The following is a 15550-nucleotide window of genomic DNA, read 5'->3' on the forward strand; positions in this document are numbered from 1 at the left end:
GAAAATCACCGCAGGTTAGTTGCTTTTCTAGCCTGCCCTGCTTTCATCATTGATCGACAAATTCGGCGAGTCCGCGATGGTTTTCTGTTCACTATATATAGCTAGACGTTTTCTTACGAACTGTTAGGAAAATACTTACTAGCTTTTTCGAGTTTGCAGGGCGAATTCAGGTCCCTCGTAATGTCCAGGGCTGCCTGGGCCCGGCGTGAAATCGAATCTTCCAACTCGCTGTCTTCCATCAAGCTCCCGTGAAGGTCGTCTTCCATCAGAATTTCAGTGGTTACGTTGAGTCCTCGCGGGCTTTCGCATGCCGTCACTTCCCTTGTGTCGTAGCAATCGACACTCGAGCCCCAGTCGTTCATGCCGGTCGAAATGGTTGCCAGGCCTTTTTTATTTAATGTAGTGTATACCAGCAAATGTACACGCCCTCAAAAACAAAGCAAATGCCAATTGGATTATGACGGCGAAGGGCCCTTCAATAACACTCGTGGCGCGTTTATTTGCGAGGTTGTGGGTTTCTCTTGAACGGCAACAAGTGCTACCACTCTTAAATCATTCCCCTGCTGATTTTTTGACAACATATGCTAAGTATAGCGCAGCACAAATGTAAAGCGCGTGTGACGTAATTTAACTAAATTTCGTTTTATTGTATCCCTGTAAAGATTTGTTGTATTTTGGTCTCATTTTGGCAGTTTTTACTTTAACGAAACTGTCGCCGCTACCATTATCATCTTTGATACGTAAAAACGAGAACTTTCTGTACCAAGAAAAATATATCAGCCGTTATTGTTTGTTCAAAAGGTCTATTCAAAGCGTTTTCTAAATTTCACCTGCCAAGCGAAATGCACTACACAGATTTCAACATACTTCTATATGGTACATGCACTGCAACTACTCGTTTTTGTTCGCTCGAAAAATCAACAAAAAACGAATTCCAATATTTCGTTCAGTTTTAACGCAACACAGTCGAACGAATAAGCGATCACGTAGTTCAAAACCTCCATTTGGAGAAATAGCATTTGTTCGCACACGTACACACTCTTAACAGCGCTGCGGTGTTCGGCAAATAACAGGCGAATTGTGCGGAAAAAGTGCCAAATTCGTCGACATTGTATGTAGCCGGCGACAAATGTACCCTTGAGCGGGGCGTATGTCGGCCGGCCCACAACCCTAGAATGGCGCCGTATGATTAGCTGGGCGCTCCATCACTTGAACTATTCAAACAGGGTGCCAATCGAATATGTAGCCACAATGCGAAGGGTAAAAGTCTGACGCAAAAAGATTGCTCGCGAGACACAATAAGCTTTGTAGCGATTTCAAACTATGTCTCGCGTTGTCTTTAAATTTTATGAACTAAAATTCATGTATGAACTTTGCTTTTTTTGTTAACCCATAGTCCTAGATTATAATTATCACAACAAAATCGTATGCGTTGGGTTATTTCAGTCTACTTTATAGCAACAACAAAAATATAAATTCGTTTTCTGCACGCTAATTGTTGGTCTAACAACGTTGACTAGTTTAAAATATTGCAAAATTGCAAATGGATAGCCATTACAACTAAGGCCAAACAAATTCCAACTACTAGCTTTTATTGTACCCCTTCGTTAAAGTCTATTTCTCGCAGCGGCTGTTTTCACTCCTGTTATTGTACTCGGGCTTTGCGGCTAAAATCGAAAGCAGACTTCTTACTATCCACCACGATAAGTAATGGCCTCAAAGGCCCTACTGTTTACTTAGCTACGGCATTTAAAGTCCAGAAGGACCGTGCGTCAACACTAAACAGCTTTCAGGTATGTAATGCGCGCTGGAAAAGCACACATAGCACGTCTTTAGTTTGCATCACGTTCAGAAACTTTCTTCTCACTGCAATATTGTATAATTGATAACCAAGTTGCAACTCCGTGTAATAAGGCAACGCATAAATCTGCTTTATATTGCAACATAGAGGACAATTACTTTTTTTCTCTACCAGTTCATTATATGTTTTAGAAAAAGTGCCACTTTCATAGCCGGCCTTTAGGAAACTCGGAGAAAACGGTTACAGACAATAGAAACCCGACACGCTTGATCTGATTAAAAATTTAACACGTAGCAGAAATTTACCACCGCACGATTTTGTTATATTCCCCCTAAAAGGCGGCTTCAGCAAACGCAATCTCAGACTCGCTTAAATTGGGTTCTTGTTGATGTCGTCAAGTACGACCTAAAAACAAGACTTCTTCTATTTACTGAATTTTACCTTCTGCCTCGGATTGGTTTTGCTACGTTTGTGTTTTAGAAACGTATTCAGCCTGCATATTCACGATGCGTATACAACTATCGCTTTACGGCCTTTGCCGCCAGTCGACGAGTATCGTTCCGTTGTTGACAGTCGGCGCGCTAATGAAAGGACGAGCGCCAGCATTAAAACCTACCGGAACAAAACAACTAACTTATCAACAACAGTAGCAGCGACGGCAGGCTCTGGACAGTGTAGCATCGGCAGATTGACGGCATTGTACTATCGCCGGTGTCCCGTTACCAACGGTCGGCCGTCTTCTCACATAGGCGGTATGCAGCCATAAGTGCGCTGAATGTAGCGAACCGCGGTAAAACAATGGCAGACGATACGTGGCACAGTGGTCGGTAGGGGGAGCAAGTCCAGTCACGACCCTTATAGGCCCTTTGTTTTATTCCGCCAACACCTTCGCTACAGCTACAATAATATTTTTGCCACGATTCCATTCAGAAGTATTATAAAAGGGTGCTGCTCATCCAGGAGTATTATAAAAGGGTGCTCCCCATGTGCATTAAAGAAAATTACACGATACCAAGTAGGAAAACGCAGTTTTATATTGGCCTATGGTCAAAGCGTGTGTTGCGCCAATTTCACCCAGTAGCTCATAAAAGGAGGCTGTTTCCGTCCCGTTCGAAATGTCATTTAGATAGAGGGAACATGACACAATAGCAAGACGAAAAACATAGGCTGCCTTTATTTATGGTGACTATAGTTGTAAGAGATGCGATTAGGAGTCGAATTGGTTGCTCTGGCTGGAGTAAGTCTACGTAAGACTACCCAAGTCCAGAGTTCGATTTGCGCGCCTTACGAAAGTAAACTTTAAATTGTTAAGGTCGAGCAGCATGTGATGGAATAATTTCTACGACCGTATTGTGGGTGAATGATATATATAATACCCCCCTGCTTGAAATTGTCAAATATCCATCTTATTTTATTTACGTAAATCGGTGGAATACAGGCTGTGGAATCTAAACGGACTCGACGAACTCCCACATTTGGCTGGAGTCGAATTCGGACTGTTTTTAATCTATTCGATAGCCCTGCCAGTGGTTGTGATAGAGCAGCGTTTCTCAATCGATGCTCCGTGGCGCACTGGTGCGCCATGGGATGATGCCAGGTGCGCCGGGGGCAAAAGGAAAACATAATTTAATATATAAAACTATGTATTTTTACTTTTCTATTAGGCTTGGCTCATTGATTCCACAGTACTTTCAAGTAGAAAAAGCTAATTAGTGTATATAGTATTGGTATACTAGTCTGAGACTAGGATGGTATTGCTAACGATTTTATTGTGTTTTCAGCCATGATCTAAAATGTTATCAACATCGAAAAGGATTGTTCAAAAAAAGAATAGATAAGAAACGAAATTAAATTCTAAAGCACATCAAAACAAATATCTCAGATATCGTTATAAATATCGGAATAAAAATAAGCAAACACGACCGATAATCGTTAAATTGCTATACTCATGATCAGTTTTTTTTTAAGGTTTGGTTTGGGTGACCGCTAAGTAGTTTTAGGAGACCGCAAGTGTTTCATTTGAATACCAAACAGTGCAAGTCCAAAATTTGGGAAACCGCTGGAGAAATTTCGGGGACCGTTTCGGTAATTTGGGGGACCGTTTTCCGTTTCCATCCCCCAAAACACCTTAAACACTGCTCACGATATTGCTGTTTGGCCGGAATGTTTCAAAGGCATCATAAAACTGGGTTCAACCATGTAAAAGGCTAATAAAAATGGCTTCATGGGAATTGTGATAGAATGAAAATTTATCTATCGCCTCGACTGGGCCGAGCATTGAGATTCTACTTCTGTCGTAGAAACTTTGGTAAAATATATTTATGAACGTTGATTTATAAAAAAAACTTTGTCGTTATTTGCAAGTATTAGACGTAAAAAATCTGAAAAAGTTACCTGTGGTGCAGTTCAATATTCCTCGGCTTCAGTTAACATATGTTTATTAAACAACTGGTATACGTTACGCAGAAAACGCGAAAATTTATTTTTCTTCAATTGCATTGCATGCCCTTTTTCTATTGGAATTGGTCGATAGCTTTATGGTGGCAGGTCGCTATTAACATCGTAGGAGGAGCTCCTTCTAGGTTTGGCTCGCCTCAGCACAGTCCAGATCGGTTTCCACCAGAGATCTCGAGTTGCCTTGTTGCGGGCGCAGAACAGAAAAAAGATGACCACTCCCTGAGTGTCAAAAATAAAAATACAATGTTTTATCGCAAAAATATTGAAAGCAAAATGGTTTCCCTATAGAGGAGTGTCTATCGTAACCCAGAAGAAAACATCGTAGAAAAAGCTATGGGTATAATTGAAGAGTACAGTTAAATCAACTAAAATGTATATTTACAAGTTCCACAGCCAAGGGGTACTGTTGTTCTTAATTTTAAGGTGGGCATTTATGTTGCCTTTTAATAATAGAGTACCCCATCCGTTTTAAAAATTTTTAAGAACTTTATCACAAATAATACTCTTTAACAATTTTTCATTATTGTTCTTCGTGATGATGTGCTACTTTTTTAATTTTGACAAGTTGGTATTTTCTTTTCGTGTTGTATATGGTTTTGTTGAACCATCGAAACAGATTCCGTCTGTTGCACATTTTGCTTGAAAGTTAACATTGAAGTGTTTTTTTTTTAGGTGTGTGTTACTTGCAATTCAACTATTTTAGTGCACGCATTGTACACCTCGGCAGGTAACGTTTTCGAACAGTTTGCACAAGTCAAATATCTTTAAAAATTGCGGAAAACGTCTTGTACTTATTCTTCAAAGATCAGAACAATTTTTAAACCCGCGGTGTAAAAGTAAAATATTTACTAAAAGAATCTATTATTTCACAGATCTCACAAAACTAGTTTACGTACTCAAGTTTTCTTAAAAGGCAAAAAAAAAGTTCTTTTCCTCACTTGAAGGCTGTTGAAGATAGAGAAGACGTAACTGAACGCGGTGACCAGCACCGGGTCTTCCGATAGAAAAAGAGGGAGTGAAAAAATCCAAGTGAGTCCGAGAAGAGCCGACACCGCCGTGGCCTTGATCACGTGCTCTTTGGCGCTCGCCTTCGACTTGTTCGACTTGATCTGTCAATCAAATTCAAGGGTCGTAATCCTAGCAGTGGCCGTGTTGCTTACGAAAGCTTTGTGGACGTGGTTTTGTTGCAAAAGAATAACTACTAGGCTTCTACCAAATAGGGTGAATTTTGCTTTTATATATAGGCCCACTCCAGTGGCGTAGCCAGCCGAAAATTTGGTGGGTGGAGCAAAAAGTTTGAACTTTTTTGATTAGCTTTTGCCATTACATAAACTACCGTATCGACCACAAATAAATGTGCTAACAAACCGTTTCAAGCAGCAACAGACTGTTAACGCAATACTCAAAAAACAGTTAAAGGGCAAAAACCAAAATGACTAAAAGTAGTAAAACTACATTGTTAAGTATAGCAAAGTAATAATAGCTTTATCGTTTGTGACGTAACAGATCATGACAATGCAAGGTGTGGCATGCCTGCGATCGACTGTTGCGGTACTGCTTATAAATGCTAGAAAACAACTTATTAAGAGTACAATATTTATAATTTTTTGGGGGGTGGGGGTTGGGAAGGGGGGCATGGCCCCTGTGCAAAAATTATGTATTTGTACCAACACTCTTTTACTTTTGCACGTGAATTTCATACCATTTGTTGAGCGCAAGTTATCGACCTGACCACAATTCCATAAACAATGCAGTTGGCAACGAAAATCACGCCGATCTGACTGAGAAAAGCCCCGATCAAAGTGTAGCCGTGCAACCAGCAGAAGCTCTCGTGCACGTAGGACGACTCCACTGCAGCCGAGCTATCTAAATAAGTACAGAAAACAACTAAGAAAGAGCATTGTTGCTATTGAAATTTAAAAAGCCGTGGCAGCATTTTAAGGTCATTATGTTGCCGAGGCGACTTTACCAATGCTGATTTGTGTCTTATTATTTTAACCTAACTATGGTGTGCTTTTACCTACACCTAACAATAATGCGCGAGGTTTGAAGTCACCTAGAGTTGTGCGCTCATGGTTAGCAATTAACTTGTACCAAGAACAAGTTGTCAGACCACATATTGTTTTCCTTCTCCATCATAATAACAGATGTTAAAACTAGGTTCTGAAGAAAATCCGGTATAGTCAATTCAAAAAGTAGTTTTTCCAATAATTTTTGCAGCCCCTGCTTAAAAGTCAAGTTAGGCCTATATGAAATAATGCGCATCTGTTAATCAGTATAACTTGTAGCAAGAACACAAATCTATTAGAGCAGTGCTCTTCAACCGTTTTTGGTTTGGTGATCCCTTAAAGTTGTTGTGGCGAACTCATGCACCCTGTTTACTTAAAAGGTAAACTGTGGTAAAAAGCGATATAAAAAATCTATTTTGTTTGCCATAGCGTTTTTTCAATTTTTGCAGTTCATGTCTGTAACTTTTCGCACCATAACCCAGGAAAGTATTACTGGAAGTGAAGTTACAATTATGATATGTCTACGAGTGAGATGTCTATGTCTTACCTGGGTCCCGATACCACGGACTTTGCGCATCGATAATTCCGATTGTGACGCCAACCGTGACGGCAACAGTAAGAGCCGGAATCAGGTAACACGCGAGGGCAGACTTAAGCAGAAAATGTTCGCCCAACGATCCAAACTTCACGACCAGATTTCTGAGCGGAAAGTTTGTTGATCACATACCCAAATGCTTGTTGCTATCACCTTTGTTTTTCGATTTTTTTATTTTATCCCGCTGGGAATAGCCGCTTTTAAAAGCAGGATTCAATTTATTTCTGTCTGTAGGATTATGTCACCGTTTTTAGTGGATTAATTAGATATAGTTGAGAAAAATAACTGGAGTCAACTAATTAGTCGCCGGTGAATTTATTTGCTCATATCGGGCTACTTTATTTGAAGAATTTGTCAACGTTTTAGAGCTTTAATTTAAAACACGGTATATTGTAACACTTTTTGTTAGTTACACTTGACTTTTATTCTGAACAAATGGTTACCTGGAATAAAGCTTGATTTGTTTGCATTATGTGGGAAAAAGTTAATAAAACGGAAACGATTTTGCAATCACAAGTTTAAAAAAAACTTTGTGTGGCGTACTATAAAACATCTTTTAACGCTACTTAGTAAAATGAATATGTATTAAATTCGCTAAAATGTGATTTGGGACGATTGCATCGTAAAATCGTTTTGCAATCCGCAACACATTGTTCACAAAACTGAGAATCCGTATAAACGGAAAAAAAGCAAACCGCAGCAATAAAAAAGAGGAGGTATACCCACTTGTACATGGCGACACCCTCCACAAACATCCACAGCCAGGCAGCCAACAGGAAGTAGTGCACAGCTGCCGCGAACGCGTAGCAGGCGAAGGCCACATGCACGTTGTCGGCGCCAATGAGAAAAACGAGGTAGGAAACGCCCAGGCAGATGCACAGGTGGATGTGAATAGGACCGGGTTTCGACCGACGCAGTTTGCTGCGAAGATACACAGTACTGTGTCGAGCGATAAAATTCTGATCATTTTTGTCGAGAGAGCACGTATAACTGTTAATAGCTTAAGTTTGTTTGCGTTGGTTTTAGCGTAGTGATTTTATTGGTTTTTTCGTATACACACAGCTTTGTTGATTTGAAATATAAACACAGCTTTGTCGATTTGAAATATAGGACTTTAAACACGTTTTTCTAGCCTGCCCTGCTTGCACCATAGATCAACAGATTTGGCGAGTCTGCAATGGCTTTCGGTGTGCTAATTATACGTAAGCCGTAATCGTCGGTCAAAAAGCAACTTCAGAAGGGCTAGATCTCCGTTATTAACAAACATATGTGTGCATGTTTCATTGAATAAATTATATGGTACTGTGGATACCCTTCAAATTGAATTGCTTGTACTAACAGATTGAGCAAGCATTGGGGTATTCTTGTTTCTCGACTCGCTCCTCTCTGAGCCTGAATAGCTCAGTTGGTAGAGCGACGGTCCCGGTTTGACCGGAGGTCGTGAGTTCGAACCTCACTGCAGGCTAGTTGTTTTTCTAGCCTGCCCTGCTTGCATCATAGAACAATAGATTTGGTGAATCTGCAATGGCTTTCGGTGTACTGTATAGAAACAAGGAGTACAGATTTGGTCGAGCGATTGAATTATAATTCTGTTTGACTACATTGCGATGGTTATAGAGGTTTATCAACTCGTTTAGGGTAATTTGGTGGCGTAGCAGTTTTATTTATTTTTTGAATACCAATCACAGCCCTGCGGATTTAACCAGTCAAGAATATTTAGGACTTTAAATGCCGAATATGATGGTAGGATTATCATAATATTAAATAGTGAAAATCGCACGAAACATCTATCACGTCTGAAATATAAGGGTTTTTGGTAACTTGTTTAACACAATCGTTTGACACATGCGAAACAGAGTAAATGTTTCAGTTTTTTTCCTATACTGGCTAATCTCGTTCGTGTTTGGAGCCCGTATTTACTCGACAAAGCTGTTAAGAAGTTCTTATTAAACATCCTGGAAATCAGTTCTATTAACAAGATCTTACCGAAAGTAGACGTATATAAAGGATGTGGCGAAAAATCCGAGAACGGAGAGTGAGCATCCGATGTATCCGATTAAGTTGAGACCAAGATTCGGGGGGATATAGGCCAAACGCTGAAAATAAGCTACAGTATAATTTGCAGTTGCTCAAGCTAAACAACTGTCTGTAAATATAATAATTTTTTTAATGGAATCGTCTTTTTTAGAGAAAGGCTTTTGTAACTAAATCTTTTTAATTTTGTCAACAACTGCACGCTGTGGAAACCAACGATTTAATGATTTTGGCCTTCGAAGGTAGCTATAAGTAGCCTACGAATATAGAAATCTGTTTTTTTGAAAAAATCTTCCTGCGTCAGATGGCCAATGGGGGACTTTTGAATATGTTACGGTATCGGCTTGGCAACTTTTAGCTATTTTACGGTAATGCATTTACCTATTCTGTGGGCCAATAGAAAATTTCAAACACCCATTGTTGTCGAAATTATATTTTTTGACTTATTGATTGCGACAACAAATTAATGTTAAACCAAGTATATCTTTAAAGGCTGGAAAATGTCAGTTTACTTTAATGTAAAATATTGTCCCCTTCTTTGTGGCAGCATCATAGTGGCCTTCTATAAGAGGATTACAAATCCTTTGCTTTCCAACAAATTGAAACGCTTACCACAATCAGTGCAAAGTTGCTGAGGTGGTTGCACTGGCACTTCGGTGGATGCGAACCGACCACGTACGAACAGCCCTTGTTTGACCAAGCCGACTGTGTGAAATTCCAGAAGGCGCAGCTCAAAAAGCGGTATTCCTAGAAACAAGACCAAGTCATTTTTTGAGGTACAACAACTGTATACGACAACACGTGCTGTAAAAGTAGGTTTTTAGGATTAGTTCAATATTCAACAGAGTTGTAAACAAGCCATTTGAGTCCAAGTCCGGTCTCAGTCCAAGTCATCAGTTAGCCAAGTCAAGTCCCAGTAAAGTTATTATTCGAGTAAGTCATTTCCAAGTCAATATACTATCAAAATAAACCGATAAACCTTTAAAATTGATAAACTCGTCCGAAACAAACAACAAACGTAAGTCAAGTCAAGTAATTTTACCAAAACGACTTAACTCAAGTTAAGTAATTTGAAAACAATGACTTAGGTGCTAAGTCAAGTCATTGATCTTGGTCATTACAACACTCCTAACCAATCTCCATGACGTGAACCCCAAGAAACGCATCGAATATGTCACGGACAGATATTTCGTCGTTTGTAATCCACAAAAATCTCAGCATAGCGAAATGAAAGCAACTGCTTTACCCTGGAAGAATTTGCATCGCGCAGTGGAGTAGAATACTCTATCGGATGTTGTCGTAAGACTTCGGTCAAGTCGACGCCAGACACGCTCACCGTTACAACCTGTAGTATAATGTTAGCAGTTGGAACAGTTAACGCTATAGTAATTTCAAAAAATGGTGCTAATTACTAAAGAAAATGCAGTAATATATATGCCCAGCAACAAATTACAAACAGCCTATAGCAAATGGTATGGTATGGGAATGTTGTTCTGCTACACAATTGCCTTTCGTTATTTGACCCGACTATGCAGATAAATCGTACACAAAAAAAACTGTATCAGGAAGCCCGCCGATGGAGCGAAAATTGGAATCCTAAAGAATTTGAAATACCTTTCGGGATCCTTGAGCGTTATGGCACCTTAGGAGTACCTAGAGTGCCGCGACACCTCGGTTTAGAACCACTGCTCTAATATCTTGTTGACCGAGTTCCCCAACCACAGAACAAACCAAGTACGAAATAAATGGCGTACATCAAACCGAACACCATTGATTGAAAACAACCTTCTCTACGAGAAACTCCGACGGGAAGAACACGTCGTCCTCGTAACCGATGAAGGTGACGCGAAGTTTGTCGGGGCGGTTGCCTCCGGGTGACCCGGGTTCAGGTTCCGGAGCGATCGGAAGCCTGACCAGCACCAAATCGCCGTCGTCTTCTCCCCCGACGATTGACGAGCTGTTAAACTCTACCTCCTGCTCCCGATTGTTGATTCGGTTTACCTGTGACGTAACAATGCGATTTGTGTTTGTTTACTTTTAAAGGTTTGCTCTTAATTGCTAAAATCGGATTGCTGCTGGACGTTTTTTATGATGTACGCAAGATGACGAATTGCTATAAGTTTAGCAGTTATACAGCTCTTCATTGTATGAAAAGTAGCAATTTGAGCTATACAATGTAGCCAACTTGCTTTCACTACTATAATTGTACCCCACTTTTAGTTCAACCTATGTGGGTAATATTTTTTCACTAAAAGTTTTTTTTTTACCTAAATTTTAGTATTTAAAATAAGGTCACTTCTCCGATTTTTCTTTAAAGTGCAAAATTTAGAAACCAATTAATGTTAGCTTGTACTAGAAGATAAATACATTTTTCTCCTATGAGGCCATCACCAACTTTTGAAATCATATCAATAAAATTACTGATTCAACGTTTATCAGTTTTCGTCTTAATCGCTTATAGTAAGCAATTAGAACCGTTTGTTCGGTTGCCGGTTCCTGGAAATATCCAATCCATTTTTGTCGAATTTAGTCTTCTTGTTTAAATTTTATGAGCTTCTACAGCGTAATGGGCTGATGACATTTGTTATTCCTATCATGAACAGTGAATGCGCTACGCACTTGTGACATAAAAAAAATCGGACGTTTTATAGTGTGAGCGTATTGCCACTCCTCTTCTTTATTTTGGCACTTTTAAAGAACCTGTACCAATCACGTCATTAGTGTACAAAGCAAATAGATTAAATTAAAAGGTCCAAAGGAAAACTTTTCCAGGTCCATACAAAAAAAATTGCTTTAGGGTTATGAAGTTTAGTGACGTTCAGTCGTTGAGCTACTGTCTTTATAAATTTTCCTTTAAAGGTTAAATCGCTGCTTTGGCTTGCAACAATGACTGAAATCCCTATATGAATTTGGTATCGGATCGGCACCGATACTACCCTAATATCGGACGATACCGATACTACCACTTGACATCGGGTATGGGCTCCAATCCGATACTATCGGACATCCCAAAACCTTGACAATCGTAAGGTATGTTCATATCCGCAATGTGATGCAAACGCTGTGTAAAAACAACCTGAACAACGACACTTTCGCTGGTCGTCACCAGACTGGACTGATTTGACGGAATTTCGACATTAGACGCGAAGTTGGTTAGGGCCGATACCACGTCTTCCTTTGATCGGGTTGCCATCCGGTCAGCTCGATAGGAGTTTGCGTTGTGGATGTTGTTCACCGCTCTGACAACATTGCCGAAGCTGGAGGCGCTTACCTGGAAAAATTAAACTGTAAAAGATATATTTCTAAGTGGTAGCTAAAAAAAGTGTTAAAGGGTTGTCATCTATGTTGGCGCAATATTTAGCTTCGTTTATTTTAACAACATTAGGTCAAAATTGTGGTATCGCTCAGATATTTGTAATTTGTTCAATGGATTTCTAAACTAAACTTTTTTGGCTAGTTCAAGTTAGAATAACACCTTTTTAAAGATGTAATGCCGCTAAAGTCATTATCTCTTGATAATGCTGATATTTAAAAGCTTTGGAATTTTAGTTGTAACACCGACAACATGATTATCATAGGTTATATAAAACGGGAATTAAGTTGATTTAATTCGACCAAGGTCAACTATAACACGAATTGTCTTCTTAAAAAATGAATTTAGCAAAACTTACATTTGCAGTTGCTGAGACGGTCAGCAGAATACTGACGATTCTGTTTATATTCGTGTCATTTTCCATCTCTCGTTTGGCGTCCGACAAAAAAGCCACCTCGTTGGTGATTTTGTTCACTGTTGACTCGGCGAGACTCATATTCATCGCTAGCTAAAAACAGTAATACACCGTGGTCATTCGAAATCAGGCCGCGTGCTTCTATATGCGCCGTCTAAACATACCCAAGGAGTTGGCTAACGCGTTTTTTAACATTTTTAGGGTATTCAGGTGACACTATAAAAAGACAAGTTGTATTGTAATTCCTATTTAGATTACCCTACCCTATTTAAAATTGGACAAATACGGTTTTTATAAAAATTTTACCATTTTATGGCATTCTGTATTGATGGTCATTTGCCCCACACTTTTCGCAGTCCAGAATCTCGTTCTTATAACGACATTGGTTGGTGGAAGCCCGAACGAATCAAATGCATTTTAAGCACAACTTGCAATCTCGTGGTTAGATCCCAATTTCTGGACTGTGTGCATTTGTGTTTGGGGTACAGCAACGGTTATAATGTCCAATAAACGTTTTCCCGAGAAAGGTGGTCAAACCCTATCGATAGCAGTAAGGGAAAGTGTCATGAATTTGTCTAACAACATTTAAGCGTCTGATTTTTTCCCGTGTGGAAGATTAGGACTTATTTTGCGTGGTATTTCATCAGCTGAAACTGTATATAGCAGGGTAGTCGGACTATGTGGTATATACCTGTACGTTTTTAAATCATGCAGCAAACCTAATTTAACAGAATGGCGAAAATAATGGTATTTAAGAGATTCAATTAGCTTAGTTAAAGAGTAGATGGCCATAACTTTTTGAAAAAGTTTGGTACAAGCATTTGTGCAAAGATTGAAAAATTCAAGTTCTGCCCGTTGTTCCCGCCTTGTAGTGTTACCACTGCAATTCGTGCTTTTAAACACTACAATGTTAAACGTGAAACACATGTTCTCAGGAATATTTTATTTCCAAAATATGCCGAGGACTCATCACAGCGACGTTAATTAATTCCAGGGCAATGTAACTTAGTATTTACCTGATCTTCGATCTCCTGCAGCACTTCAACCGCTTCCAGCGTGGTCGCCTGCACAATAGTTGAGGTCGCTTCTGTCGATTGATGTGAGGAGCTTTGAGATGTTGAGGCTTCTTTCGATGTAAAATATTCGCTCGTTGTCGTTGTTTCGGTATTCGAAGCAGTTGCGACGGGGTTTGAGGTGGTTGTAGCTGTAACACGAAACTGCTGACTAATCGTATCACAATTACGCTTTCATATTGCTGTTATGTGTAAATGATTGCCCTGATTAGTACCAGTGAAAATTTGTAAAGGAAAATAAGGTACGTGCTTTTGGCAGCTGGCCACGATTATTGGCAGAAAAATATAGCACTTATGGTCATCTGCTCAGATGATGATGTAAACTGCGAAAAGTTTAGCAGTAAACTGCGAAAGTTTAGGTAAGCCCTATTTATCTCGTATACATCTTATGCTGAATAACTAAGATCCTTAGTAATAGGGGCATTTTATAAAATATTTCACAAATCTGTTAACTAAATTGTTACCAAACAATTTCTTGACCATTATGTTTGTAAAGGTGTGTAATAACATGTGTAAAAATGTTGAAGTTCAAGTCTTGTGGGAAACCCAGAAAAAACACTGTTAAATTTCGAGAATTAAAAAAATCAAAATTAAATAAAATAAAAATTAATCGCCCTTAATTAACTTTGGAGAGGTTAAATAATGGTTTATTATGATTCTCAATTAATTGTTAACATTTATATTGCACTACAGGAACCAGGACTGCGGGGAGGTAAAAACAATCCGAGTCTAGGCAAATCTGCGATTTCGTCGAATCCCTAATCTGGGTCCGACTCTACAGATTGTATTTCATCCATATACGTACCTAAATTAAGATGGATGTTCAGCAAACCACTTTATAGGTCACAGTATGCTGTCACAAACACAATACTGAGCCCGCAATTTTCGAATATATACTTCGACCTTTTTCAGCCGTTACCTAGAAGTGTTAACAATTTCGCTTTAAGCTGGGTTTTTCAGTCGCACAAAAACACACGTGCTTACTTTTAATGTAATGTAGAGTAGAATACAAACGGTTAGTCGTAAACAACAAGTTTAACGCCCACAGAAAATAATGTTAAATACAAAAGTTAAGACACTAATTTGTGACACGAACTGGAAATGTGTGCAACCATTTAGTTAGCGCTAAAGTATTAGTGATGTAATAATAATGTTGGTGATGTGGTAGTGATTTAATGGTTGCACTTTCTTAAGGTGATATAACGTGCGCCTTTTTTTTGCCCAAGAAATCGAGTGCCAGGGTTTGCCGACTCCTAAAATATATAATAAATAATCTAGCAAAATGGATGAAGCCGTTACTTCGCTTGTGTTCAGTTGCTTTATCTGTCCTCGCTCGTATACATCAGCTAAAAGGCTCATATAAGCAACTCCAAAGGTGTACTCAACTTTATTGAAACAAGCAGAAACTGTCGGAAATGCTAATATTGAATTAGGATCAAAAAGAAGGAAAGCTGAGGTACCACCAGAAGTGTGAAAATGATCTGTACAACAACTTTGTTTTAACCACCAAGAAGTCAGGGCAAACATCAAAGTCAGATAAAGAGTTATCAAAGTTTAAGAGAGGACGCATAACTTGTCAGTCCAGTTCATCAACTGGCTGCAGTTCTACAAAAACACAGGCAGCTAACCTCCTATATAATGATGTATGCATTCTTTGCAACAAACAAGCGCAGCTCTACAAAAATAATCCAGAACTAACTAGAAAGAAATACAAAGTGCCAGATAATTTGACTACAGATAGACTGACGGCAAGTTTGCTAAGGACAGCACGGACTCGCGGGTATGCCTAGAGGGGACCAACGTTTTGGTAGCAAGAAACACTGTACCTTGTTTACGAGATGTGACAGTTTGTC

The 15550-nt window shown here is 39.3% G+C and overlaps 1 protein-coding gene and 1 non-coding gene across 2 annotated transcripts in view; one reads left to right on the forward strand and one right to left on the reverse strand.

Moving 5' to 3' along the window:
* The window catches only part of LOC146137662 (uncharacterized), a 30464-nt gene extending 29851 nt beyond the window's left edge, over nt 1-613 (reverse strand). The window contains exon 1 of the mRNA XM_083394416.1: nt 140-613. Coding sequence (XP_083250542.1) covers nt 140-362 — 223 coding nt within the window. The 5' untranslated portion in view covers nt 363-613. The remainder of the gene's footprint in view (nt 1-139) is intronic.
* A 7639-nt stretch (nt 614-8252) lies between these two features.
* Nucleotides 8253-8327, forward strand: Trnat-ggu (transfer RNA threonine (anticodon GGU)). Its single transcript has one exon. It is a non-coding gene; the product is annotated as a tRNA-Thr (tRNA).
* Nucleotides 8328-15550: the final 7223 nt, after the last annotated feature.

Source organism: Ascidiella aspersa, chromosome 7 (genome assembly GCF_963924565.1).
Source record: "Ascidiella aspersa chromosome 7, kaAscAspe10.2, whole genome shotgun sequence".
NCBI lineage: Eukaryota > Metazoa > Chordata > Ascidiacea > Phlebobranchia > Ascidiidae > Ascidiella > Ascidiella aspersa.